General features: G+C 47.0%; 3 protein-coding genes across 8 annotated transcripts; 1 reads left to right on the top strand and 2 right to left on the bottom strand.

Moving 5' to 3' along the window:
* Positions 1–582: 582 nt before the first annotated feature.
* Positions 583–10,152, top strand: efna1a (ephrin-A1a). Its single transcript, XM_049751600.2, has 5 exons — positions 583–883; positions 8,095–8,390; positions 8,726–8,791; positions 8,874–8,969; positions 9,109–10,152. Exons 1-5 carry the CDS (start codon positions 786–788, stop codon positions 9,234–9,236), a joined length of 684 nt encoding a protein of 227 aa, XP_049607557.1. The 5' UTR covers positions 583–785; the 3' UTR covers positions 9,237–10,152.
* Positions 10,153–12,980: 2,828 nt separating this feature from the next.
* On the bottom strand, positions 12,981–13,640 carry dpm3 (dolichyl-phosphate mannosyltransferase subunit 3, regulatory). 4 transcript variants are annotated; one of them, XM_049751618.2, is made up of 2 exons: positions 13,549–13,640; positions 12,981–13,342 (listed from the first exon to the last, which is right to left on the bottom strand). In XM_049751618.2, the coding sequence occupies exons 1-2, from the start codon at positions 13,578–13,580 to the stop codon at positions 13,033–13,035; spliced, it is 342 nt and encodes a 113-aa protein (XP_049607575.2). In that variant the 5' UTR covers positions 13,581–13,640; the 3' UTR covers positions 12,981–13,032. The 4 variants fall into 4 exon arrangements, with proteins under 4 accessions (XP_049607575.2, XP_068505123.1, XP_068505122.1 ...); XM_068649022.1 differs by having other exon boundaries at positions 12,981–13,325; positions 13,549–13,601; XM_068649021.1 differs by having other exon boundaries at positions 13,442–13,576.
* Positions 13,641–18,630: 4,990 nt separating this feature from the next.
* trim46b (tripartite motif containing 46b) lies at positions 18,631–25,715 on the bottom strand. 3 transcript variants are annotated; one of them, XM_049751406.2, is made up of 12 exons: positions 24,781–25,148; positions 23,591–23,852; positions 23,340–23,520; positions 23,064–23,262; positions 22,858–23,004; positions 22,663–22,758; positions 22,290–22,543; positions 21,995–22,116; positions 21,578–21,916; positions 20,391–20,620; positions 20,260–20,327; positions 18,631–20,113 (listed from the first exon to the last, which is right to left on the bottom strand). In XM_049751406.2, exons 1-12 carry the CDS (start codon positions 24,805–24,807, stop codon positions 19,681–19,683), a joined length of 2,358 nt encoding a protein of 785 aa, XP_049607363.1. In that variant the 5' UTR covers positions 24,808–25,148; the 3' UTR covers positions 18,631–19,680. The 3 variants fall into 3 exon arrangements, with proteins under 3 accessions (XP_049607363.1, XP_049607362.1, XP_068505120.1); XM_049751405.2 differs by lacking the exon at positions 24,781–25,148 and adding an exon at positions 25,429–25,699 and having other exon boundaries at positions 18,633–20,113; XM_068649019.1 differs by lacking the exons at positions 18,631–20,113; positions 20,260–20,327; positions 24,781–25,148 and adding exons at positions 21,373–21,434; positions 25,429–25,715 and having other exon boundaries at positions 20,472–20,620.
* Positions 25,716–25,807: the final 92 nt, after the last annotated feature.

The raw sequence follows: 25,807 nt of genomic DNA, 5'->3' as shown, positions 1-25,807 counted from the left end.
GTTTCCCTCGGAATACAAACGCATTACTTGCGCTGACCCGCTTGACATTCAATAGTGCGCAATTAGCATATATATTTGTGTCCTTCTGCATTTGCTGCACTGCTTTGTCAGTTTTTCAGGTTACATAAAACTGTGGAAATAGATAGTTGGATGGTGCCCTGCATAAATTGTAAAAAAAAAAAAAAATGCATCTGACACCTGCAATCCATTGAAGCCACTTTTCCAATATCCTTTTTCCATGTACCTTTTCCAACATTAAATCAATGGAAGTGGACGACGAGGCACTTCCACTTAATGCTTGAATGCACACATTTTTACCGCACATTATTACAGTTCCTCCTGACCTCACTTGAGGGAACAAAAATAAATCCTACAATCAGCATATATGTAGCACCTCTATCACCACAAATAGTGATTGATTGCATAAATTATGAGAAGGAAGTGTGTCGATGCTATCTTTTATGTCAAGTTTATCCTCAGGACCTGCGGAACAAGCGCTTATCGGACCGGTCTCTGATTGGTTGGTTGACTGGCAGGGGGCGTGGTCTTTAGCTGTGGGCGTTTAACAAAATCAGCCGCCACGCCGACACCCGCGTTCATTTACTACGGATCGGTGTGGCTGTCATAATCTCTCCTTATTGCTTCTGCGAGTCTTTTCATCAAGTTTTGTTTTTCTGGATAAGACGATTTGTGATTTAATCGCCGTCGAGAGTAAAAAGTTTGCATTCTGCACAATCTTACCCGAACGGGCGTGTGTGCGTGTGCACGCCTCGGTGTCTTCCAGCATGGATTTGCTTTGGATTGTCTACTCGATGCTGTGCGTGTTCGTCCGCTTGGTTTCGTCCGAGCGCCACAGCGTCTTCTGGAACGGCACAAACCAAAAGTAAGTCCACTTTACTCCTATTGCAATTAAGCGCGTTAGTTTAAATTGCGCAACTTTTTTTAATTACCATTTTTCCTCTCCTCTTGCATATGCAATGAATTTGTGATGCGAGCAATTTGGCTGCTGTTGTTATGATAATGAAAAAAGCTGTAGGGAGCCTCCACCTCAACCCCCCCTCCACTTTCACTCCCCCTCCCCCTTTTGAACCTGTTATTATTATTATTATGGCACATTTTTAATCCCTTGCGCAATGTCTGATAAGCAAGGCGCCAGTGTATTAAAAGCAAGTTTGGGGAGGAGAAAGCTGTGCGCCATGCAAGCTGCAGTTTGCACGATAAAAGAGCTTCAATTTGATTTATTTGGTGTCAAAGTGGGGCTTTTTGTGCAGTCGCCACGCAACCTGCTATTCTTTCTGCATAATTATGGCTTGACGTGTCCGTTGTTGACACGCTAAGCACATATAAAGATTATTTGTGTCTATTAGGGCGGCAATTGATGGGAAAGTTCTTTGTCGTTATCTAACCGATTTACATTTAATTGGATGGAGCACTAGTAGATAATTTTTGTTTGTGCTCAGTTTAGTTTGAGTTGAGTGTTAAAAGTGGGTTATTTAGCGTGCACGTGACTTAAAATGCAGCATGTGAATTTTGGGGGGGTAATTATGTGTCATTTTGGTGTTAAGATTTATGAGATGGAGTGCTGCCGGATTTACAATGTTTTTCTACGTCGTTGTAATTAACATGTTAGGTTTTGGGTTTAAAAGATGTGCTGGCGTTTTACTTTTTCCTGCTTGTATGCAGTCGTATTATTTTTTTTTTGATAAAGTACAGCCGTTCCCCCGAGATAATGATGTGCAGGTGTGTCATTGCGGCGCTTCATATTTTCAGTGTTACAAATCCAACTCATGTTGAAATATCTTTTGCAATATCCTCTCCAGTTGGCAGCCCCCCACCCCCAAGCGGTCCCACCAATATCCTTCATATCAGGAGCTATGAGTGGGGGGGCTTACGTGGCTGTCAGGTCAACACCGAGGCGGTCATATTTCAGGTGACGGGGCGAGTAATAATGGCGGGCGACGGAGAGCGAGTGGGTAACTCGAGGCCTGCCTGGTGGGTCATGCTCTCTGTGTGGGGGTGAAAAGGAGATGGATGACAGGGTTGGTTGGTTTGGGGGGGTCGGAGCCAAAACTGTCCGAGCTGTTCGGTCAATTAGAATGGAGGTCAATTAGAGCTGCGGGGAGTAAACAAACGTCTACCCGGGGTTTCACAAACTTGGCAACCCCCCCCCCTCCGTCATTTCACGGCATCTCGTGTACTCGTACAAACATGATGACATCACGTAACAAAAATAGTTTTCCAAATTTGAGCATAACGTACAAATCTTGTGACTATTGCTGATATGCTTAGCTACGATTAGCCTGTTAGCTAGCAAGCGATAGAAATAAACTTGTTTTTCATCCCCTGATTTAACAAATATAATTTAATTTCCCTCTACACAGACACTCACACTACACTTGTTCATTTAAGAGGCCCAGCTGCCTCGCCGGCCACAAATTGCGCGCTTGGACGCCGCCGGCGACTTCCAAGGTCGAGGCCCGGCTTAATGACTACTTTTGTTTTCAGGCGAAATCCTGAATAGTTTCCGCACTTCCTGACCTTTTCACGGCATGAGCGTGCAAAGCTCGGACCAGGAACGATTTAGTCAGCGGCCACGAGTTGCTTCCCAGAAGAAAGCCGGCCAATGTGTGTGCGTACAAGTAGAAAGGAGTGACTCACTCGTTTTCAAACACGTTAACACGTTAACATGGCGACACGGCCTTCCGAGCCTTCGGCGTGAAGCAATGATCAGCTCGTTCTCAGCTTCTTTCTATTTTTTTTTTTTTTTAAATCTAACTTTGTAGTCCAGTACAGTCATTTCTGCACTCCCCAGCCTGATCTTATCATGTTCTTGCCGTATCGGGAGTTATTCCAGGTATGTTTCACCCTCTGTGAGGGATTAACTTGGCATTTAAGCACTCAATATGGACTTTGTTTTGTCCTGGCTCCCATACAAATTAGGGAGCGGTCTTCACGGTGCGTGCTAGAAAGCTAACGCTAACCGGCGCGACTGATTGGAGGTCAGAGGTCGCCGTGTGATGAAGTGGCCCGGGCCTCTATCAATGTGTCAGTCATTCTGGCGCGGCGGTGGTCCTTGAATGCGGGGCCGCCACTCAGGGAACCCCCCCCCCCGTTTTTTTTTTTTTTTTTTTTTTAAATCTAAACCTTACAAGCTCTCCCCCTTTTCAGTTGATTCTTTCCGTGTGAGAGAAGGGAAAAGAGGGAAGCCTTATGAGAGGTGTGGAATTTTCTTAGCATTTTCTTGGCACCCACCGTGAGCCGTCATAAGGACCCCCACCCCCCTGCACCCCCCCTCCCCTCCCGGAAGGCTTTGCTCTCCCTTTTCAACTTCCGTCCTCTACCGCACTCGAAAGAAAACACTCGAGTACCCCTTCAGCAAATCTTCGTGGTCTTTTCACTCGTGCGTCTCTTGCCAAGGTAGAACCACAGATGGCTTATGATCCCAAAATCCATAAAGACAAAACCTGTATTTGTCTTCCCGGTTGTGTTCAAAAATTCTTAAGAGCGCCACCATCTTTGGCCCGCATTGTCCTCCCCGCTCGGCTTAATCTGCCTCCGCAATCTGTTTGATGAATTCAATCTGGGCCGGAGCTTGTCAAACGGATGTAATCGTCTCCGATGGGCTCGCCGTTGTTTTTTCTGGATCTCGCGAATCAGGCCAAAGGTTGTTTACCGTTTTTGCCGTAGCAAAGTCTGCTACGTGCCCGCCTGGGCTTTCCGTTGGTGACTTTTTTCCCGGGAAAAGTGCGTATCCTGTCTGCGGCGTAAACAATGGTTCTCACACGTTTTTTTGCTCAATGCCAGTCCATAAAGGAATCGAGCAAGTGTTTCCCAGGCCCTGCCGCAGATTAGCGATGATTCATAGACGACAATTTTTTTGTATGACGGATACGCTATTGTCAGGCCATGAGGGCCATCTGGAATCAACCTTCCCTCGCTGTTAGATCTGCCTCGTCTCTGTTTGGGATCCAGAGTGTCTCCGAGCCCGCCCCCCTGCCCATCCTCTTGTCTCTTCCTTATCTAGGCACCAGACTTCCCCTTCTGGCTTGGACCCACACAGCAAGGAGCAAGAAGAAGGAGCTCGCCTTGTAAACAGCCGTGTGATTGCGCCGCTAATCGCGAATTAGCCAGACGACGCGAACAGATACGATCTTTTTGTGTAAATCTCAGACATTGTTTCAGAATGGAACTTCTCGAACCCTGCTGGCAAAATGGAAGTCTGTTTTGAAATTGTGTCTAATCACATGTTGCTCTTGATGGGCTACTTTTTTATTGCGCCGAATCGATTTTGGGCAAAATTGATATATTTGCTTCCTGAGCAATGTGATGTCAGCGTTGACCTTTTCCATTGTGAGCTCTTTTTATAAGATACAGATGTCCTCCCGGGACAATGTGTGACTCCTTTGCAAATTCATCTAAGCCTCCGCAGAGCTTGTGAAATCAGCCAATTATTTCGCCCGGCCTCTCTGAAACTTTGGGTTGGCCCGTTTGGACTCAAATCGCGGGTAGAATAACTGATCAAGCCATCAGAGAAAGCAAATTGAAATTGATCGCAGGAAGTCACACAAAGAGCGTCCGGCAGAATATTAGCTTCAAAAAGGAAGTGGATTTGTTGCCGTGGCGACCACCCGGCTTACACCCACGTCACATTGTACGTCCGCCTTTGCAAACAGTGAGCAGGAGAAAGTTGCATTTTTGGAATACCAGCTGAGTCGGGCTGGCTTGTGGGGGGGGTCGGAGTTGACGCTTCTGGGATGGGAGGGTGGGGTCCTGTGCGCTTATGGAATGATGAAAGGGGGGCAGCGAGTGGGAGTGACTGGCAGTGATTGATGAGGAGCAGTAACATGGCCTTCGGGATCCACTCTGATACTTCACATAAAAAAACAATAATAGTTTTGCTTTACTTAAGCGGCTTTTACTTTCATCATCACCAAAAGTGCCCTTAGTCAATTTGCTATACCCAACTTTGGGCCGTACTGGTCCACTCTAAGCCCCCCACCCCCCCTCTCTAGGCATTAAGCAGGGTCTGGTGCCACTCAATGGACTGAGCCTGGCTTCTGCTCCAGCCAGTAATCCAAGCTCGGATGAGACGATTAGGTGGTCCCCAACCCCCCCACCTACATTCCGGGTTCACTCATCCGCATTGTAGGCCAGTCACCTTTTAAATCACATTTAGTGGCTTGGGTAAAAGGCCGGCAAGGAAAACAATCACGTTTGTGCGAACGCCGGCCTTCAGATTAATAAAAAATAAGAATCGATCCAACTCCCTGGCGGGATTTGAGCCCGCCTGTTTGAAACCCTCCGCCGCTGACTCCGCATTTGTCTGACTATTTTTTTTTTTCTTATCCGTCCGACATTCCGCCGAGCGCTAGAGTACCGAGATGAGAGGCTAACGGACGGATGAAAGGAGGTGGTGAAGAAAGCCAAATCCTGGCCACGGAGATTAAAGAAAGAGATTAGAACTCTCCTGAAGAACACTTAAAAAAAAAGCAGGAATTTCTTTCACCTGGCAGTCTGCAAAAAGTAAAATCTCCCCAGAATTCAATCGTAGCTAAAAAAATTATAATTTTTCGCTATTTATGCGACACACTTGAGCGCCTGACATTACTTTTGCTTTATTATCCAGCAAAGGCATAGCACGAGGGGCTTTGCAAACACATTTGCTAGCTTAAAGCCTTTGGCAAAAAGCTAAGCCGCCCCTTTTGAAGTGCGCTAGCCAGATCAGTTCATTAAGCTGATGATGCCGAGTGGCTCAATGGCGAGGTGTTAGGGGGGAGAACAAAAGGCAGCCGCTTAATTAAACCTATTTGCCATTAATAGACTTCCCCCCCCCCCCCCTTTGGTGTGGAGTCAACATACGAAACAGTGGCTATTGATAAACTAGCACTCACAGAAGTCCCACTGACAGAAACTTCAAACGCCATTCCCAAATTTAAGCCCTTTGACCTGCCCTGCCCCGCCCCTGCTGGCCTATGCACCCCCCCACCTTTTTGCTACAGCCTAAAGAGGCTGGGAAGTGGGCATAATTACCCCCTCCAGGGCAACTTTAATACCCTTTTTTTGTCTTTTAATTGCACCCCCCCTTCGGAGCAACACATTGAGGCCATACTGCAGTCGGTTGGAACGCATGGTGAGGGAGGGGGGGGTTTGTTTGTGTTGAGTATTTGCAGGGAAGGGAGGGGGGGGTGATAACCTTGTCAGGCAGAGTGCAGACGAGTGTTTGCTCAATGGTGTTATCGATTCAACTGGGATTGAAAGCGCCGGCGGTCAAAACGCTCGGATGGAGTAAACAGAGCGCGGCGGATAAGTGCCAACGAGGCCGGGGGCCTCCAGCGAAAAGGATCATTACGCCGCCCCCGTCTTAAGTTTGCTACACCTATCATCTGCAAGCCCGAGTCTCCGGCCGGCTAATCTGCTCATCGGGCGTGAAGGGAGCGCAGTCAAGCGGCTGGAAGGAACTGCGAGTCCTGGCCCCCCCTCCCTTGAGCGCCGGTTGGAGCCACGGCGTCTGTGCCGGTCCGGCGAGGGGGAGCCCCCGGGAGACCTCTGGCAACAAAATAAAAAACACAAGCTAACCAGACGCAGGAGCCGCTTTGATGGCTCGTCCAGGCATCTGGAGCGTGTCACACTGGCGCTCGGCCTATTCCGCCGGGAAAAGTAGAGCAACAATAAACAAGAGGCGACAACGACCTACAAATAGTCATTTCGTTAACAACAAACTGTGTTGGATTCCAATTCCATATGGTTCTCTCTGCCCCCCCCTTTTCATCCAATCACCCAGGGACTCATTTCGAGTCCCCAAACCCAATCCGCACGTCTCCAAAAACCCTTTAAGATCTAAAGACGTGATTAAATGTCTCTCCTTCTGCAGCGCTGACAGCTCGCCCGACGCGTATTCATTGCAAGAGCAACAGAAAGCGATATTGCTCTCCTGTTCCCTGTGCCGTGTTGTGTAAATATTTAAAGTCTGTCCAACTCATCCACCCTGAGACGGACCTCCTGGTGATCCAATACAGTAGGAAGACGGTAAAGCGATAGGCATCGCTCGACAAGGGAAGAGCGGGGAGGTCTGTGAGGCCTTCATTGTGTGTTAATAGCGGCGGCTACTGCTTGAGGTCGTTGATAGATGAGGCTCACCGGGAAGAGCGCGAGGCTCCGCTTCCTCGCTACTGACAGATGACGGGCTGTGGGAGGAAAGCAACAGTCTCTCCATCAGTGCGAAGGAGGAAGCCCCAAAATTCCTTCGGTGACAAATCCACGGTGATAAACACATAATGTCTCTGCTGGGAGCTGCCAGATCCTCCCGGCGGCTAACCAAAAAATGGTTTTACCTTACCCGCACCGCCGTCCACGCCGCTGCTTTTGTCTCCTTTTGAGGCAGGAAATGGAGTTGACGACGTAAATTTGGGTGGAGGAGTCGAGGAGAGGCAGACAGTCTGACTCTTCGTCCTCTCGCCTTCCTGAATGAGGCGGGAGACGTGTGATCTTTGGACCTTGCCAGAAACTAACAAACGATATGGTCTTCTAGCTTAATGCTAACACGTCATAAGAAACGCCATTGACATGCTAACGAGTAGCATCAGAAATGATATGGGCTTCTAGCATAATGCTAATACGTCATAGGAAACGCCATTGACATGCTAACGAATAGCATCAGAAACGATATGGTCTTCTAGCATAATGCTAACACGTCATATGAAGCGCCATTGACATGCTAACGAGTAGCATCAGAAATGATATGGTCTTCTAGCATAATGCTAACACGTCATATGAAGCGCCATTGACATGCTAACGAGTAGCATCAGAAATGATATGGTCTTCTAGCATAATGCTAATACATCATAGGAAACGCCATTGACATGCTAACGAATAGCATCAGAAACGATATGGTCTTCTAGCATAATGCTAACACGTCAGAGGAAACGCCATTGACATGCTAGCGAGTAGCATCAGAAATGATATGGTCTTCTAGATAATGCTAACACATCATGGGAAATGCCATTGGCATGCTAACGAGTAACATGATTGTGGTGTTGATGTTTTATGCTCCAGTGTTTTGCTACTATTTCAATCATCTCCCCTGTTTGTATCCAGGTTCTTGTGGGACAACTACGCGGTGGAGGTTCGGCTCAACGACTACCTGGACATTGTTTGCCCGCACTACCCACAGGGCGAAGTGCCGCAGCTGGACGCCGAGCGCTACGTGCTCTACATGGTGGAGCGCGAGGACTACGAGTCGTGCAAGCCGCAATCGTACGACCAGATGCGCTGGGAGTGCGGCCACCCGTTTGCACCGCACGGGCCCGAGAAGTTCTCCGAGAAGTTCCAACGCTTCACGCCGTTCACCCTCGGGAAGGAGTTCCGACAGGGGGAAAGCTACTATTATATCTGTGAGTGACCCTCTTTTCAAAAAAAGTTTCCTGTTTTTGTAAGCTTAGCGGCATGCTATCTGCACAGTCCAAATCCCTCGTCGCTGATACGTTAAGCCCGAAAGTGGGGTATCGGCTCTCTCTTGGCATACTCGGCCCGCCCGAGCGTAACCGCACGCACGGAGTTGGGTTGTCGCCTCGACCACGGCCGTAATTAGATCAACGGCGAGGCGAGGCGCTCTCCACCTCGTCACAGATGGCCTCCTAAAGCTTTTTTGTGCACGGGGGTGGATTAAAAGGCCAGGAGAGGATAAGTGCATTAGCTTGGATGCTAACACCAGTATGTGTTCCGGCAGCCAAACCTTTACACCACCACGGAGAAGAGTGCCTGCGGCTAAGGGTGGACGTCGTCGCTGCTGACGGTGAGAAATAACGAGATTGCTTAAGGGAGGTCTTCTCAGATGGCATGATGATTGATTTTTCTTTTTTTTCTTCTGATCTCAGGCTCGCAGGAGGCCAGGGTGGCCAAAGGAGGCACGGCTGGGGACGCCGTGGGAGGCGGGGGCGGGGTTCACAACCCGTCCAACAGATTGCCTGCAGGTATGCTGATCCACCCACTCACAAATACCAAATAATTAGACTGCTAATGGCCACAAGGTGGCGGTAAAACACTCATAACAGAAAGGATCATAAAGCATCAACACCCAAAAACCGATGGTGCTTATCTTCTGTCTTCCAGCTGATGACCCGGTGGTTGACCTCCCGGAGGTTCGGAAGAGCGTACGGACCAGCTCGGCGGCGTCGGCGACGTCACGATCCGTCCTGTCGTTGCTCGTCCCGTTCTCGTTACTGCTTTTGCTGCACTGAGAAAACGCTCACAGGCCTTTTTTTTTTCGTGGGACCACAATGAAGGGACAGTCTGCGGGGACGAAACCACCGACCGCCTGGGCTCAGCCCTGTGGCCGGCCACAGGGCGAGCCGGGAGGACAAAGACTCACGTTGGGACGAGCAATCGGGACAAACGCTATGAAATATGAAACTGAACCTACTGCCCTTGGAGCCAAAGATTGGTCGCCTCCTCCGTCTTGTGACCCCCCAACCGCCCGCCATTATCGTCTTCTATTTGTGCGTTATCGTAATGCTTTCCAGTGGCATTGGAGCGATGTTTGTGTTGTCGTCGTCCCCCCCCCTGAAATGTAGCATTGACAGACTGTTGTCATGGCAACCACACAATGACACACGCTGACACACTGCCATCGGAAAAACTTGTTTGTACATTCTGTGAAGATAATTTATGACATTGCATCGGGAGGTTTCCTGTATATACCGCGAGTGTGTGTGTTGTGTTGTGCGTGAAAGGTGGAAGTTGTGCGACAAAATGGATTTGTGCCGAAAACAAACACTGACTTGTGTGGTTTTGTATTGCGCAGGGAGGCTGGTCTTCTCTGTTTATTCAGTTTCATCTCATCACCCCCCCCCCAAAAAAAAAACCCCTTAAATTTCAAGTTGACCAATAAGCTTCGACCGGATTCAATTCGGATGACTCGAAAAGACAAAGCACGACAGTGTGATGACAGTTTAAGTCCTTTTTAATTTTTTTTTGTTCTTCTTCTTTTACCAAAACACCTTTTTTGTACATGTGTAAGTAAAACAAGTGTATGATATGTAAATACATAGAAGATTATATATATAAAAAAAGAAACCTGTTTGATATTTGATATGACTAATGTGAATTTTTCATGTGGAATAAAAAAAATTATTTTGGGAAAACCAGAAGAGATAAGTCGACTATTTTTATTTAATATTTAACTGGAGAATGAATTTATTTATTTTGAAAATTACAAGTTTAAAGTCATAAATAGTAGAAGTTAGTTACATTTGGATATTTTCATGAAAATTGTAAAAATTATTTTTTCCCTGTGTATTTTTTTGTAATTAATTTCTGTCATATTTTAGATATTTGGTGTGATTTGTTATTTTTAGATTTTATTCTAATTCTTAACCTATTGTTTTTCTATGTGTACATGTAATTTATTTTAAAAAGTTCATCTTTGGAATGTTACTTTTTATTTTCTAGTTTTACGATTTTTTTATTATCATTACTGTGGGACCTACCATTATTATAAATGTTACCTTTTTTAAAATGTAATTTTCATTGAAAAAAGTGCAAGAAGCTAAGCACTTTAGTCTTGAAGCCTTGGCGGAGGTCTACTTAAGTGTTCTCGTAGCCCGTTGGCCTTAATGTGACAGACCCGCTAATCGGGTTAATGTGGCTGCAGAGTGTCGAAAAGCCACAGCGGCGTCTCCGTGAAGCCGAAAGGTGACAACATTTTCCTGACAACTTTGCCTTTTGCTACTTGGACGTGTGACCCCGAACGACCTTTCGTCTCCGCCATCGTACCGTCACGTCGTCCGTTGTCTTTACGGCTGTGACAGCAAAAACAGCTGTAGCAGCAAACGTCGATGTTTTCAAATGGAGGCGGGGGGTCTTGTAAATCTCAGCTGCCCTCTTAACCCCCTCGAGCGGAGACTTTTTTTTTTATCACTTTCCCATGCTGTTAACTGACTATACAATGTTTTTTTTTTTCCTAGTAAATTCTTGTGAGAGCAGACTTGCAGGCTTAACATATCTGGCGACTAATTACTGTTAGAATTCAAATCTGTCTTTGTTGCTTGTCTGAATGCGGTTTGAAACGGAGCGATTAAAGCAGCTTTCGATTAACGCGGTGCAACTTTACAAAGACGGGCTTGTTTTGCGTGTAACGAATTTGGCTCGTATCTACTATATCGTGTCGCTGGCGGAAAATGGCGACAAAAGGAAACAGATGGACGTCTTCAAAGTGAGCCGTGCACGTAGTGATGACAAAAAGCGCCCATGAAGTATTTCACATGTGGCAACAAGTCGCCAACGCCGGTCGGAGAAGGCCTTTGGTGCCATTGCCAGAGTGGAAGATTTGCCGGGTAAATAACAGGTTGCCTTTCATGCCGTCTGCTCGGGCAACAGCTTGCAGACTGTTGGCACCTGGCTGCCTGGAGGGGGTGGCGGGGGGGTTACAAGGTGAGGGTACAGCGTGGGCATGGTTGTGTTGCTTCTGTGTGAGAGCCAACTGGTTTTATTTTCTAACTTACAGTAGCCCCTAATGACGCTTTTGGCCCCCGGTAGGTCTTTGTTTATGCACAACAGGGGGTCCATGCACAAAAGAAGCACTTCTTGCCAGAATCTGATTACCTCGTGGCTACATACTCGCTAACCCCCCCTGTATGCCCACCATGGCTGCGTGGGAAGGCGGCAAACTGCCGGATGATGTACGTTTTGTCGTCTTTGTTAACCGCGCTCTATGGTTTAGGGGCCACAGGACTGGATCACGTCATTTACTGTAAATTTGGGCCGTAAAACAAAAAATGGTCGCAATATGACAGTGAAGGTCACTGTAAACACATAAAACAAAAGCGAATCAAACATTGGATTTTTAAACCAAACTGTGCAACTGAACCATATAATTTTAAATGTCCACTCGCCCACATTGAGTATCTAAAACAACCACAAGGAAATGCCCTAAAGTCTGCTAGCCCAATGTTAACACATAATGGGAAGCATCATACTTTGTGGTGGTGTTATAAAGCTAAGTTTAACAAACACGCAATATACAATACACATAGGCATGTATTCTTTATCCTCTGCAAAGAATCCCAAATGTTACTGCAGCATATAAAGGAGTAAATCAGCAATTATTTTGGGTGAAAGAAACTCAAAAGTAACACTTTTAAAACACTCACAATGCTTCTCATGAGTAATCTAAACTACGCTCTGGGAGTAACCTTCGTAACTGTACCATTGTGTAACTTTTGCTAACATTCCACAGACGTATGTGGGTGAAACGTGGAGACGGGATGTACCTGTACACAACGAACGTGGACGTGCTGACGCAGATACTTGAGGTAAAGAAAAACAATTGAAGTAAAATAAGCTTTTAATTGAATGAGTTTGCCAGGGCCGCGGGACACACACACACACACGTGTGGTTGAACACTGTCAAGCAAGAATGTTTAGTGGTTACAATGCGTTCTTCTGGAATGAAATTATGCTCAAGCAGTGATTTCCAACCACTATGGTATTTTGCATTGTTTAACCATAAGGCTAAAGACCACCAAATAACATTACACAGTTTTCCTTTTACTTTATTTGCAAAAATATACAAACTAAATTAATTTGTTTCTGTACCACAATCACCAGAACTCACATCTTCAACAATAGCACATACTGTTGATTTGTACATTAAGAGAAATAAGCAATAACTAATGATAACTGTATGAAAGTATAAGGAATGTAGAAACTAAAAGACAATAATGAGGAAAAGTAAGTTTTGCACCACTCAGTGTGTGCCTTAGCTAAATGCTTTCATGCAAGGGTTCCCCTTTGCAACCTCTTTTTGGTACATTCCATATTTGATTTGATTCAGGTGTGATGGACAAGGCATTCGAGGACTGGACTTGGACGCACCCACTACCATGTATGTAACATTATTGTTAAAATAGAGATGTGTTGTAGATATTAGATATATTACAAATATAAATATCTGGTCATCACAAAATGTCCATCTTTCAGCCACATTGTTTTTTTTTTTGTTGTTGGATAGATTCCCAATACAAATATAGTTGTCCATTAATTGTACATCTTCAAGCCTTTCTTCCGCAGGTCCTCCTTTGCCTCCTTGATTTGGACCTGGAGCTCCTGGGCAGCCTCCTGGCAGTCGTTAAAGGTCGCCACCCGGTAGCCCACCGTGGCCAGAGAGTAGCAGCCGAACGACACCAGCAGGTAAAGCGGCATCGGCCAGGCCACCTCCCGATACGTGTGAGGGACGCTCAGGTTCAGCGGGTCGAACGTGACGAGCACCCAGGCGGACAGCAGCACCGAGGCTCCGAACAGCCACTCCATAAGTTTGGTCATGATGACACCTGAACACAGAGGCGACCTGAGAAAGAAAACTGCCGGTAAGAATCCGAATGTACGGTTAGCTTAGCTTTAGCATAGCGACGAAACTAGAGGTTTAAACTCCTAAACGGCGACTAACCCTAATTTCAGCCAACGAGTTAGGACTGCATAAAACCGGATTATAAATTTTGTGTTTAAATTGTTCTTAATTATCTCTGTTTTTATATCATAGCCATCATTCCGTACCTGCTGCTTTTGGCCAACTCGGCTAAGCGCATGTAAATGACGTCAATGTGCCGCGGTGTGTTCTGGGTAATGTAGTTCAGCAGCCTCGCTTGCGAAACTCGCATCAGGAGCGATTTTTTGAAACCATAACACAAATAGATTTATTATCTGTCCAATAAAGTGGGTGGCTTCAACTTTTTAGTTGTTTTTTTTTATTCTAGTACAGTACATTTATTTGGTACAGTTCAGTATAATTTAACTTTTAAACGTGTTTGCATTAAATAGTTTGCTTGTTTTCAAACAGTTATTTGGATGCAATTTTTATTCAACTTTTATGTGCAGTATATTTCATATGAATTGTTATTTAAGTATGCGGTTTTGAGGTATAGGAAGTCGACTAGCCGCTTTCACCATTCCATATTTTTCCACATAAAATATTCCCATGTTTTCCCACCATCTGCTTAGCATTTTATCTACAGAACACTAAATAATTTCACTCCAGGTGTTCCAATCTCTCCTCACACTATCCCAGTCATGCAGGCATGCATGCATCATATATGCTACCTGTTATGAGCAGCATTGTGAAGTGTGCGTGAGTGCATGTCCCACATTGAGCGGAGTGGTGCTGGCTTCTCCTCGCTGCCAGCTCGTTTTCCCGCTCCAGTGTTCCGGCTGAAAGCAAAAGACACGAGAGCTTTGGCAGGCGTAACGCAGCCTGCAGGCGTTACGGAGACGCTGCTCGTAACGACATCAGGGGGGAAAATGGAGGAGCACGTGTGGGGAGGGAAGCTCCGAGGTGAGAAAGAGGAGAGGACTACAGAGAGAAGGGGTGAAATTGAGGGGCGATGGGGTGAACTCGAAGGGAGTTACAGGTGCAGCTTGAACAAGCAGTGAACTTTTAATAGTGCATTAAATCCAGATGTTGCTCATGCAGACTTTATCTCAATCACCCGAGCGACACCTTCAACCCCACCCGAGGGGCCGGGACAGCGCGAAGAGACTTTTTTACGGTCGACGCGGGACAAAAATAGAGGATATGGGGAAAGAAAAATAGGCCTCCAAAGTTAAATGATATGTAGCGTTCATCCTTAATTTAGTAGCGTGACCCCTCCAAAAAAAACGAAGAAAAAAACATACTGCTTGGTAGCACCCCCCGTGAAATTTTTGGAATGTTCAGTGCCTGAAGAGTGTTTAACTTGGCAGCATGAAAATATGCTCTTCTTATTCGAGTTTCGGACTTGTATGTCTACGGAATGAATCACAATAGGACTTCGCGGCAGCTCTGCCTATAATCTCGATCGAAAAAAGACTGTATAGAAGCAAATGAATTCCTTTAATTAAAAAAAAAAAAGGGGGGGGGGGGAATACTCTCTAACAATCATTAAAATTTCAGATAGAATCGAATTTGCATCATGAAATAGCGCATCGAAATAGTCTGGCAGCAATAAAAGTCCACCCAGCAAGCTCGTGTGAAAAAACTTTCATGGAGTCTCCTGATGGGCGAGGGAAGGGTGCAAAGGTCAGCGTGAGGTCAAGTGTGAGCAGGACCGAGCACGTGTCCATCTTTCAAGACTTACACACAAACACCTGTTTCAGCTTCGCCCCGTGTAGGAATGCGCCCCCCCCGTCCTCTCTGCTGTCCTAATGAATCCCATCACACGGCCCGAGTTTATCCATCCCCCCTCGCTTTGTTTGTTGACCTTTACGGGACGCCGTTCCGCATTATCTTCACGCCGCCCCTCACACGGCGGCGCCGACGACAATGCGATCCGACGCTTGTTGTCGGCGTAAAAAGCCGCCGACAAAAGATGAGCTTGACTTCGTCTCCCCGCTTTTGTCCTCCCACGTCCCTTCTTATCTGTCCTCGGTGCCCTTTTGCATTAGCATTATTGACGCTGGAACCGATTGGTTAAGAAAGTTCCCCTCGGGACGTGCGAGGTATTGACGATGCGGGTCAGAGCGGCAACGACTCGTCTAGACTGGATCGACGTGACCTCCATGTTGTTTCCATTGCAAACGGGAACGCAAGAATGGACACATTGTGAGTTTTGAGGACAATAAAAGGGAATCCACTCCCGCATTGATTCTCGTGTTGACGCTGCAAACACGAGCGAGAGCGCAGCCAAGGGAAATTTAAAATTGATGATCTCTTCTTGAAGTCAATACTCAAGCGGCGGCATTTCACCGGTGGTTGACCCAGTTGATCACTCGGAGCGCTTGGCAGCAGTCGCCGTTTCACCCGCCTCGCACTTGATGCCCAAATTGCAAAAAGGTCAAGGATTGGAGGATTACGGCTTTGCGCCCGGCGTCTGGTAAACCCCTCAAAAGCTGATTGGGACCTCCGCAAGCAGTCTGCCGTTGGCTGGTTCTCTCTGCTCTTCCTCTGGACACAGTGTCCCCCCCCCCAGCCCACCTTCAAGTCTCTTAGCTCTACTTGACCCTAACCGAAACGCGACCACCCTCAACTGCATCCAGGCACCTGCCGACCTTTGACCTTTTTGCGCGATCAGCATCTGGAATCCCGAATTCCCCATTGCTACGCAAACGGAGCGCTCACGGGGGCAGTGATGTATGCACAGCTGGCCCGGACAGAGCCGTCCAGGAAGCGCGTGCTTTACGGATCCCCCGTTGACATTCCCATCCGACTTTCCCCCCTTTCGCTTTTCACGCACCTGGAATTTTCACTTAACCGGCCGACTCAGCGGGTTCCCTCCGCCGCATGGATGGAAAACGCACATACGTCGCCCCCTCGCCTGCTCACGTCGTCAGTCGCAGAGCATCATTAAGCTTCTCCGCTCTTATGGAAACAATAACATGCCAGATGTCACGTTATCGTAGCTTTAAAGTAACACCCGCACTGCTAAAGCCTCAGAAAGACTTTCCAATGCCTTTTACCTGTAAGGAATTTGGCGGATAAGGCCAGCATGTCAACATTCCCGAGCGTTAAAACAATATTTTCACGTTCCGCTAACGTGCACCAGAAATGTAGCGATAAGAAACCCAATGGGCCGCACGCTTTTCAGTTAACCTAGCTTAGCCTAGCGCTAAGACAATGTCATTCACAAAAAGTAAATATTACAAAATGCCCATATCAAAAAAAATACAAAAAGCGCCAATTTGTTCAAACGCCGCTGTAGGCAATTACATCATTCCAATCTATTCATATATTCTCCCCCGATTGACGCTTTCCCGCCATACGTCGTTTCTCACCGTAAATTTGATCAAACCAGGGACTTGATGTTTTATTAATGCAATTCCTCTCTGGCGGCTGCCGCAAAGTGTTTCAGCGTCCGGAAGAATAATGTCACAAGGAGGCGTGATTGAATTTAATAGCGCGATCGGATCCCCTCGGCGAATGAGCTTAAATGCGAAGCTTTGACTATCACCTGTCCAATTTGATTTCAACGAGCGAGACGGTGAATAATTCATCGGCATCCTCCGCGAGAAAAGTTCACGCCAGACAAGTTGGAGGCAGACACAATTTGAGATGGGTGATTTGCATAAATTTTGGGGTCATGTTTTTTAAAACCGGCTTTGCTGTTTACATCGACGCAGAGACGCCGTCGGTATATTCAACGAGAAGTTTGCCGAGTAAATGCTGGACAAAAAATGTCTGTAAAAAAATAGTAAGGAATATTGCAAAAAAATGTTATGAAACGGGGTTATACTGTGGGAAACTCCCACCGAGTAACAGGTTGCGCAAATAAATCAACACGTGCTTTGACGCCACGTCGTTAGAGACGCTCAGGCTGGTGAATTCCGGGCGTATGTGTTCTCCAGATGGCAGCCCTTCGCACGCCGTTGCTCACTGGACAGCTTTGAGCTAAGGCATGGTGACCCACGCCCTACTCGCCCCCCCTTAGACCCACCCCTGCTGCCTCTGAAGTCCAACAAATGATAACGGAGATTACGTGTGCGTAATTCCGCCGAGGTTTTAGAGATGCTTAGGTGGAGGGGGGGGGATTACTCGGACCCCCCCTTGCGCTGTTGTGGCTGCATACCTCCAGTCAGACCAAACGCAATCTGTTGCAGATTTGCCGGAAAGAAAGGAGGCTCGGTTCTGTTGCGTCGCTTCTCAACAGGACGCTTCTCGTGCGTCTCGGGTGTGATTTACGGAGATGAAAAGTTGAAGTCAGCCATTTGTCAGTCGGTCCTTGGACCACATCCTTTAATTCGCCTGTAAATCTTCATGGGTTTTTGTAGTTGAAGAGCTTTTTTGGACAGTTGTGCGCTTTCAACTTTGTGGGAGCGCTTGGGTTTGAGGCTGCTAAGGAAATTTGAGCCACTGAGAACTGGAGTGGGCTAACTCTATTTTTTGATATTTTGTTTGGTATGGAGTTGACGTTAATCTGTTTCCACCTGCACACAAAAAATGTTTTTTAAAAGTGTGATAGCACTTAATGAAATTGTGAATTATAAAAAATTACCATACGGCATAAATAATAAAGAAATCAATTTTCAGTCATTTCAATATACATTGTGTAGCTTCTCATGACGTGCGTACAATGGCCACCTGAGGGCGCTAAAATACAGTTATTGGACTAATAGTGGGGAGGGGTAAATCAATTCTCCATTGAAATTAAATGGATTGTTTCTCATGGCCCTAAAATCACACATTGTTTCATACTTTTTAAGCAATTGGATTTTTTATGTACTGAAAAACTTCAAACCTTATGTCAAAGCTTTTATCCCCAATCCACCCTTTTGAGTTTCCCCTAATTAAACACATATGTTTAAAAAAAAATCTATATTGAAGCTCATATCCAGTAAACCCTCACCAGGGATTTACATTTACATAAGGAATGCTAAACACCTACACATGTAATACCTCCATCAAAAGCAGATGGTTCTCAGCCTGCGCGGCGCATGCTTGACTTGGCACGAACAAATGAGTGAGATTCCACCAGTGTTATTGTTTTTATTATTTGGAACGTGGACAACGGTTTTGTGAAATGTAGATTGTTTTCAAAAACGGTATGCCAACAGATGGCGCCCAGCCCGCCCAGTCCTATACGTTTCAAACTTGTATTTTTTGTCCCTACTTTTAGTAATTAAAATGCATTTATTTATAAAGCCCTTATCAAATATATTTAATAACCAAATTGTCTGCATAGATTCCGCTCACTATCTCAAAACAAGCAATTAGAAATATTCTGTATTAAATATGTATAGACGTGGGCTATCTGTCCAAGCATTCCAATTTCCCATTTTTGAGCAGCACATTGCCAAATCTGTAACAATTTATTAAAGCGTTGTTTGCTCAACAAATTGGTTCCATCTGTTAGGATTTGAGATTAGCTGCAGTGAGGATGAAAACCGTTTTAAGGAGCATGCTGTAGCTTTGCTGCCCTCTAGCGGCGCCCTCAAAACATGATTTCATTATTTTAGGGAGGCTGAGTTGCTGTTATGTATCGTTCAGTAAAAAATAATGACAAGACAATATTTTTTTTATTCTGTGTTTACTTTGTGTTTAAAGGACGCTTGCTAGCATTACAATCAAGCGAGAATTAAAAAAAAATCACTGATGGACATGTTTATCCGCCGCGCGCCATGTGCAAAGGGCTGTAAATACACACGTGGCTTAACATGTTTTAAATGACAGAAAGTACAAACAAGCGTCGAAATTCGTGATTAGATGTGTGCCAGCGATGCAATCGCAGCTTCTAATTACAGTCTAGCATCTCGTTGTTCCTCCCTACCGCTAATTGACCACATTAAAACAGTAACTCGCCATCCGAGTGTTGTTAGAGACACCATAAATCTAAATTTACTTATGTAAAGCGCGCAAATTTGACACGGAAAAGCATGAAATGGTCAGTATGGCTCTGCAACATTAGCTTTATACTGTAAATTAATCAAATGTTCAGTGATTAATGCATCGATTCGACCCGTTTTTGAACTGCTCAAAATGAGCCTAAAATGGCCGTTTTCAACCAAAATGGCAGACTGGCTGTGTCATTTTAGGCATGGTCTCTTGATTAATCAATATATCTGTTAAGCTCTCTATATAAATACAACCGGCGTCAGGTATAGCAAAAAAAAGACAAAAGCGATGATTCTTGCAAATAAAAACGTAAGAAACTTAATTACATTGCATATTTGTTGCCGTAGAAACGCTCTAAAGGCAAAAAAACTTGACATTCTAAATTGTACTCAGTGGTTATTTAAATTAGAGCCCGCTCGGGGTTGGATGGTCACCCTCCTCACGGGGGTCTGGTCGGCCCCCCGGTTGGCCACCAGCTCCTGGAGCTGCAGGGCCCCCCCGCCGATGAAGCAGAAAGCCGGGCACACCGGGCCCGAGCAGTCCACGTGACCCTCCCACAGGGGGCGCAGGGAGTGGGCGTCGTAAAAGGCCACGCGGCCCTTCTCAAAGTCGAGGGACACGCCCAGCCGGGGGGGCAGCGGGTAGGTGAGGCCCGCCGGGGGGGACGGCCCGTTGCCGTTGGGGTCCGAGCGGTGAGCGTTGTGGTGGTAGCTGTGCTGGGGAAGGTAGAGCTTCCCCATGCCCATGGTGAGGAAGCAGAAGGGGGGGGCTGAGTCCATGCCGTCCTCCGCCCCGCTGTCGTGACCGCTGTCCGGGTCGTACCTGCGTCGGGAGTCGATCGCGCTTAGCCGTGAATAAGATAAGCAAGTTATACCGATTAACTATTTTTAATTGTTCTTTACTCAACTCTAAAAATATCACTTTATCTATCGGTTCCATTTTTGGTATTTGCTGAGCGGCTTACTCACCGAGGACTGGCCATGTCTTCTGGTAGATGAAACCACTCCTGCAATTTGGACTCCAGACCAACACCAACCTGACAAAGAAAAGGGGTCTCATTTGTTGACCAAAAAAAATGCCGCTAATCCGCTAACGTTACCTTAACGAGATAAGAGCCGGGCTCCACCGAGCACGCCCAGTAGTGTCTCCCCTGCGTGATGGCCACGTCGCCCACCAAGAGGTCTGACGTCAGGTGACAGGAAGTGAGCGCGTGGTCGGCGGCCTGCAGCAGGGAGAGGCCGGGCACGCTGCGGGCCGCTCTTTGCTCCTTGCTGACCACCAGCCGGTCAGCGTGGAGACCCCAGCGAGAGTCCAGGTAGAAGTTTAGAACTGCAAGGGGGATGAGGACAGGAAGTCAGGACCTGGGGGTGCCCGGTGGGGGGGTCCAGTTAAAGGGACAACAGGAAAAATTGGGAATGGTACTGAATTAGGCTTGAGGTTAGGGCTATTAGCTCAGTGGTACCTTGACTTTCAAGTTTATTTTGGTAGGTTTCTACTTCCTGTTTGATAGGAAAGCAAAAATAGCACTCAACTCGTCAATTTTACTGATCTTCATAAAATTGGCACACCAACAAGGACCCGCACCCAAAATACAACAGGAAGTCGGCCATTTTGGGAAATGTCATAGCTTTGCCCAATCGTCCCAAGTATCCGAGACTCGAACTTCAAGGTACAACTTCAGATATGCTGGAAGGATGTCAATCTTTACATTGACCACTCGGGGGAGAAGAAGACTGATGGCATCACATGGCAGAAGTACAATCTTTTTTTTTTTTTTTTTGTCAGGAGGAAGTCGAATTGACAGAGGGATCGTATGCAGTAGCAGGAAGGGGGGGAAAACAACAGCCTGCAGGGAGACACTCAAGCGGACCCCTGATTTGTAGAAAAGCCCCGGATCGCAATCCAATCTGATTGTTAAGCCCGGAGTCTTAACAATCTCCAAACCTCATCACCGTGGCGACGCTTCTCGTTAGGGTGCAAAAGTGGCGGATGCGTGGAATGACCACAAAGAGATAGCAAAGAGGGGATTGTGGTATGAAGCAGCAGGGTGGGGGGGGGGGTCCCGAGGTATGAATTCTTACGTTCCGCAGGTGGCGTGTAGATGGATTGGCGGCATGAGGGGAGCGCTGAAGAGGATGACAAGCTGAGAAATGGAAATAACACGTGAAGGATGAGGAAGTACAGGATGGAGTGCACGGAGAAAGAAAATGGTCATAAGCAGAAAAGAGAGAGAGTATGAATTACAATTTAGTAAATTACGGCTTCGGACAAATGGGACGCCCTCACCTGGCGCCGGAGGGGTGTGCAGGTACACCTCCTCGCTGTACTCGCCATAGCCCGCCTTGTTGCAGCCCCTCACCCGAAGCACGTAAACGCTGTCCATCTCCAGCCTGTCGATGACGGCGCTCGTCGCGCTCACCTCGTCTAGTCGCTGCCACCCCCAGCGGGCGGCGGCCAGCCCTCCCCGATTGCCGCCCCGGGACGCGCTACCCGGCACCACCCCCCGGCGCCGGTACTCCACAGAGTAGTGCCAGGCGGGGGCCGAGTCCGGGGGCAGGCGCCAACTCAGGTAGAGTTGATCGTAGGCCAGGGAGTGCTGGGTGTCGAGGACTGGGGCCAAAGGAGCTATGGCGACCAAAAAGGTAAAAAAATATATATAAGTTGCTAAAACCCAAATATTCATTTCAATTGTCTTCTACCCACCTCGGGTAAAATTCAGCTCCGTGAGCAGTTTGAGTTCTTTGGAGACATCTAGCTGGAAATGTCTAAAGGACGGATCAGCTGCCAGAGCAAAATGCTGAAGGTTCTCAATCGCCTTGCTGAACCTGGAAGCGAAAAACCCATCTGTGTCATATACGACCTGCTTCCAATTTAGAAGCAATCAGACACAATCTTGTGGCCAAAATCTTTGAGTCCAAAACCCAAATCAAAAGTAGGAACAGTACCCGGGAGAACAATGGGGGATTTGTTTCCCTTCCAAGTCACTTGAATGGCGCACCTGTTATGCGTCTGCCGAGCGGCCTGCACAAAACAGGGCTGGTCTGTCTCCTTCAGCAACTCCTGGGTGAACGCCACCAAGCCAGCGTGCTCCATCAAGCTCCGCCGCTCCGACACTTGAGCAGCCAGCGCCTCACCGCGCTTATGCCGGGCCGCCTCCAGCGCCTGGGTGAGCGAGGCGTGGCGCTCGGCCAGCGCCGCCGTCAGGTCCCTGATACTCTGCGCCAGCTGCTCGCGAGCCGACACGCTGTTCACCTGCGTGATTTATCAATTGTTGTAATGGCCCGTTTCAAACCAAAATGGCCGACTGGAGACTTTTTGTTGTGTCTACTCGCGATAGACATTGATATGAAATGATGTGCTTCGATAATCACCTCAGTCTGGGTGATGGCGCTCTCCAGCTGTGTAATCTGAGCCAGCACTGTGTCCTGGTTGGACAGAATGTAGTTCATCTCCTTTGTAATCTTCTCCTATTCTCCCCCGGGGGGAAAAAACAGTATAGAAATGAGACAATTGGGTCAAAATGTTTTGGCTGCATGTTTTTGATGGTGGCGGAGGTTGCCGTATACCTTGAGGGCTTGGTATGCTTGGGCCACAGGCAGGATCTTGTGTCCCGTGTGCAAGCGACGCAGTTTGCAGAGAGGACAAAGCAGCCGCTGACAGGACCTGCAGTAGAACTGCAGTTTCTCCTGGTCGTGCTCCGTGCAAGTCAGAACCTGCCCGAGGAGATGAGTTCAGTAAAGCGAGTATGAGACGAATGCGCGGGGTAGCTTGCCTTGGGTCGAAAGTTGAGCGTGGGCAGGATGTGCTCGTGCTGAGCCCGCGGCGTCCCCCACGGGTGGTAAAGTTTGAAGCACTCGTTGCAGAAGTTGGCCCTGCAGTCGCCGCAGCCCTTGGAGGCCTCCAGGGCCTGCGGAGGCTTGCAGAACTGGCACATGATGGCCACGCTGCCCAGGCTCACCGTGTGCCGGTACCTGCCGGCCAGGAGGGGGCGACAGAGATCACTCATTGAAATAATCTGCAACATATACTATAAAGTTTGTGGACCAACCTTTCCACGATGCGCTCCAAGGTGAGGTTCCGCAAGCAGTCGGTGAGACCTTTTTCGCCGAGCTCCACGTCGCGGCCGCAGGGCACGCAGGGGAACATCATGGACACGGGCGGGCCCTCCTTGCGCCGCCGTCCCGGGTACCCCGGCGAGCGGGGCATGGACGGCGACGGCGGGTGGGGACCTCAAAAAACACAGAAATGCGGTATTTTGACAAAAATGTTTTTCAACTCGGGTTAGTTCTCCGTCCTCACCTGCCCGGAGCACCCGGTCGATGGGCCGCTGTTCAGCTTTGGGTGTGGGCCTGCGCAGCTGTCGCGGGGAGCGCATGTTGGGCGTGGAGGCCGGCGAGTTGGGCTCGGCGGGCAGGTCCGGAGGCGGGTACCCGCTGGCCACTAGGACCTCGCAGGCGCACATGAGGCACACGCTGTGGAGACAAGGCAGCACCACGGGCTGCTTGACGATCTCCTTGCACACGGGGCAGTGCAGCTCCTGTTCCAGGCTCTTCATGTTGGACTGAAGGAGACAAATGGATTGAAATTGTTGATTAGAGCGAGGGAGGGATGTTTTTATTTGACTTTTTGTTGCGTGTAAAATATGGAAAGGTAAAAAGGGCCATAGCAATGTGGGGCATCTTCCTTGTTAAAAATGCATAAAGGGCAGGTATGAATTATTGATAATAAAGCCAAGCCTTCCATTTGGAGCATCAAGCTTAATGTACACTGTCATCTATATATAGATGCTTACTCACCAATTTTGTTTCTATTTTAGGGTCGTCTCAGGGCATTTTTATTTCACTTGACTGATCCTGGAATTATCATCTATAATTCAAATACCGTATATTTGTTCAACTATCTATGTTATCAATGTGTAGTGTCAGCCAGAGCAATACAATGTGCTGCCACTAGATGGCAGAAGGTAAAATTTGCATGAATTACTTTTTTTTTTTTTTAATCATCCTTGCTTGGTGATTTTTCTAATATATCTATAATTATAGAAAGTATGAGGCAAATATGGGTTTCTACTGTGAGCAATATGTTCAAGGACACGTACAGGATGGAAAAGGGCAAACGGGACGGTCAGAGAAGGCCTCACCTCACACTAAACCTCACCATGAGGATGTCAGTGGGTGACATCATGAGTTTAAATCACGATCTGACATGCGGGACTGCACTCTGCACAGTCGGCACATTTCTACCGATAAAACTCTCGCATCTGGTTGTTTAATATATAGACACATATGAAGTACAGGCCACTGCTAGTAACCAAACCAACCGGCATCATCATAAGCTAGTTTCTCCATTTACTTCTGTCTTCAATGTCATTCCTCATATTTGTGCTCTTTTTTTTTTCTCCCTCTCCTTCTAGAATTCCATCAAAAATTCCATGTGTAGCGTCGTAACAATAAGCTGTTACTGCTACTGATGCTTTAGAGAGTCCTTACCTTCACCGGCAGGAACCTTGGCGCCATGACAGTTTACAGGCAAGTACGCACGTTCGGCGCATCGGCTTCACCGAGGGGAGGGGGGGAGAAGGGAGCTAGGAGGATTGAAAAGGGAGGGGGAGGGGCGAGCATATCCCTATTTTTATGGATATATTTATGAAAATAATTGCATAAAACACGTGCTGACTGGTATGTGTAATGGATAATTGTTGTGGGATTGATTTAAAAGCGCCCTTTAACCATGCAGTTGACGCAGCATCCAGCTCTGCTGTCTCCATGGCAACGAGCATCCCTTGGAGACAGTACAGTCTCGATTTGCACTGGCTGCAGCCATTTTGCTTTTAAAATGTATTTATCTTACATCTGTGGGGGGATGTTTGTAAAATAATCCGAGGGAAAATGAGTATTTTGATCAATGAAAAAAAAATCATAACTATAATCTTTAAGTAGACGTTTGTGCGTATGTGTTGGAATCGACTGTTGCTTTTCTAATCCAATACCCTTTATTATAAATATGTATGTATATATGATTTAGAACCCAATTGAAATTGACAAAGCAGGCCTGTTGCTCAGAAAACAGACTTCAAAATGGCGTGCGTCAGCTAAAAATAGCATAAAAAATACATTCATGATGTTACATTTACTCACGCTGATGCGGACCAGTGCGTCCATGGTCGACGTGGCTGCTTTTAAATCCATCATGTCCATGTTTTAACGGCTTGTTGAGAGCATCTGCCCATAAAGCTGCCGGTCAGCAACCATCGCGCGCAAAAAAAATGCGACTCTTTTGTCTTCCAGATGACGTTGCGGTCCAAAAAAAAAAAAATATATTTTTCCCAAATCAACTACATACTTCCCCTTAAATATAATGCAGGATATTCGGTCTGGACGTAAAGCACCTTCCACACTAAGCCACGCCCACTCAATGTAAGAACCAATCGCTTTAGAGGCTGATACAGTTTAAATATTTCTTTTTTATTATTATTAATTTGCCATTTATTATATTATATTTATTATATAATTCATA

This window comes from Syngnathus scovelli, chromosome 19, assembly GCF_024217435.2.
Source record: "Syngnathus scovelli strain Florida chromosome 19, RoL_Ssco_1.2, whole genome shotgun sequence".
Classification (NCBI taxonomy): domain Eukaryota; kingdom Metazoa; phylum Chordata; class Actinopteri; order Syngnathiformes; family Syngnathidae; genus Syngnathus; species Syngnathus scovelli.
This window is presented reverse-complemented; position numbering and strand designations above follow the sequence as displayed.

Coding starts and splice junctions, on each gene's coding strand:
- efna1a (XM_049751600.2), top strand. CDS start 786: ATGGATTTGCTTTGGATTGTCTACTCGATGCTGTGCGTGTTCGTCCGC. Junction 884..8,094: donor TGGAACGGCACAAACCAAAA/GTAAGTCCACTT, acceptor GTTTGTATCCAG/GTTCTTGTGGGACAACTACG. Junction 8,970..9,108: donor GTCCAACAGATTGCCTGCAG/GTATGCTGATCC, acceptor TCTGTCTTCCAG/CTGATGACCCGGTGGTTGAC.
- dpm3 (XM_049751618.2), bottom strand. CDS start 13,580: ATGCGCTTAGCCGAGTTGGCCAAAAGCAGCAG. Junction 13,343..13,548: donor GAGTTGGCCAAAAGCAGCAG/GTACGGAATGAT, acceptor TTTCTTTCTCAG/GTCGCCTCTGTGTTCAGGTG.
- trim46b (XM_049751405.2), bottom strand. CDS start 25,488: ATGGACATGATGGATTTAAAAGCAGCCACGTCGACCATGGACGCACTG. Junction 23,263..23,339: donor TTGGAGCGCATCGTGGAAAG/GTTGGTCCACAA, acceptor CCTGGCCGGCAG/GTACCGGCACACGGTGAGCC. Junction 20,114..20,259: donor GAAGACATGGCCAGTCCTCG/GTGAGTAAGCCG, acceptor CTCCCGACGCAG/GTACGACCCGGACAGCGGTC.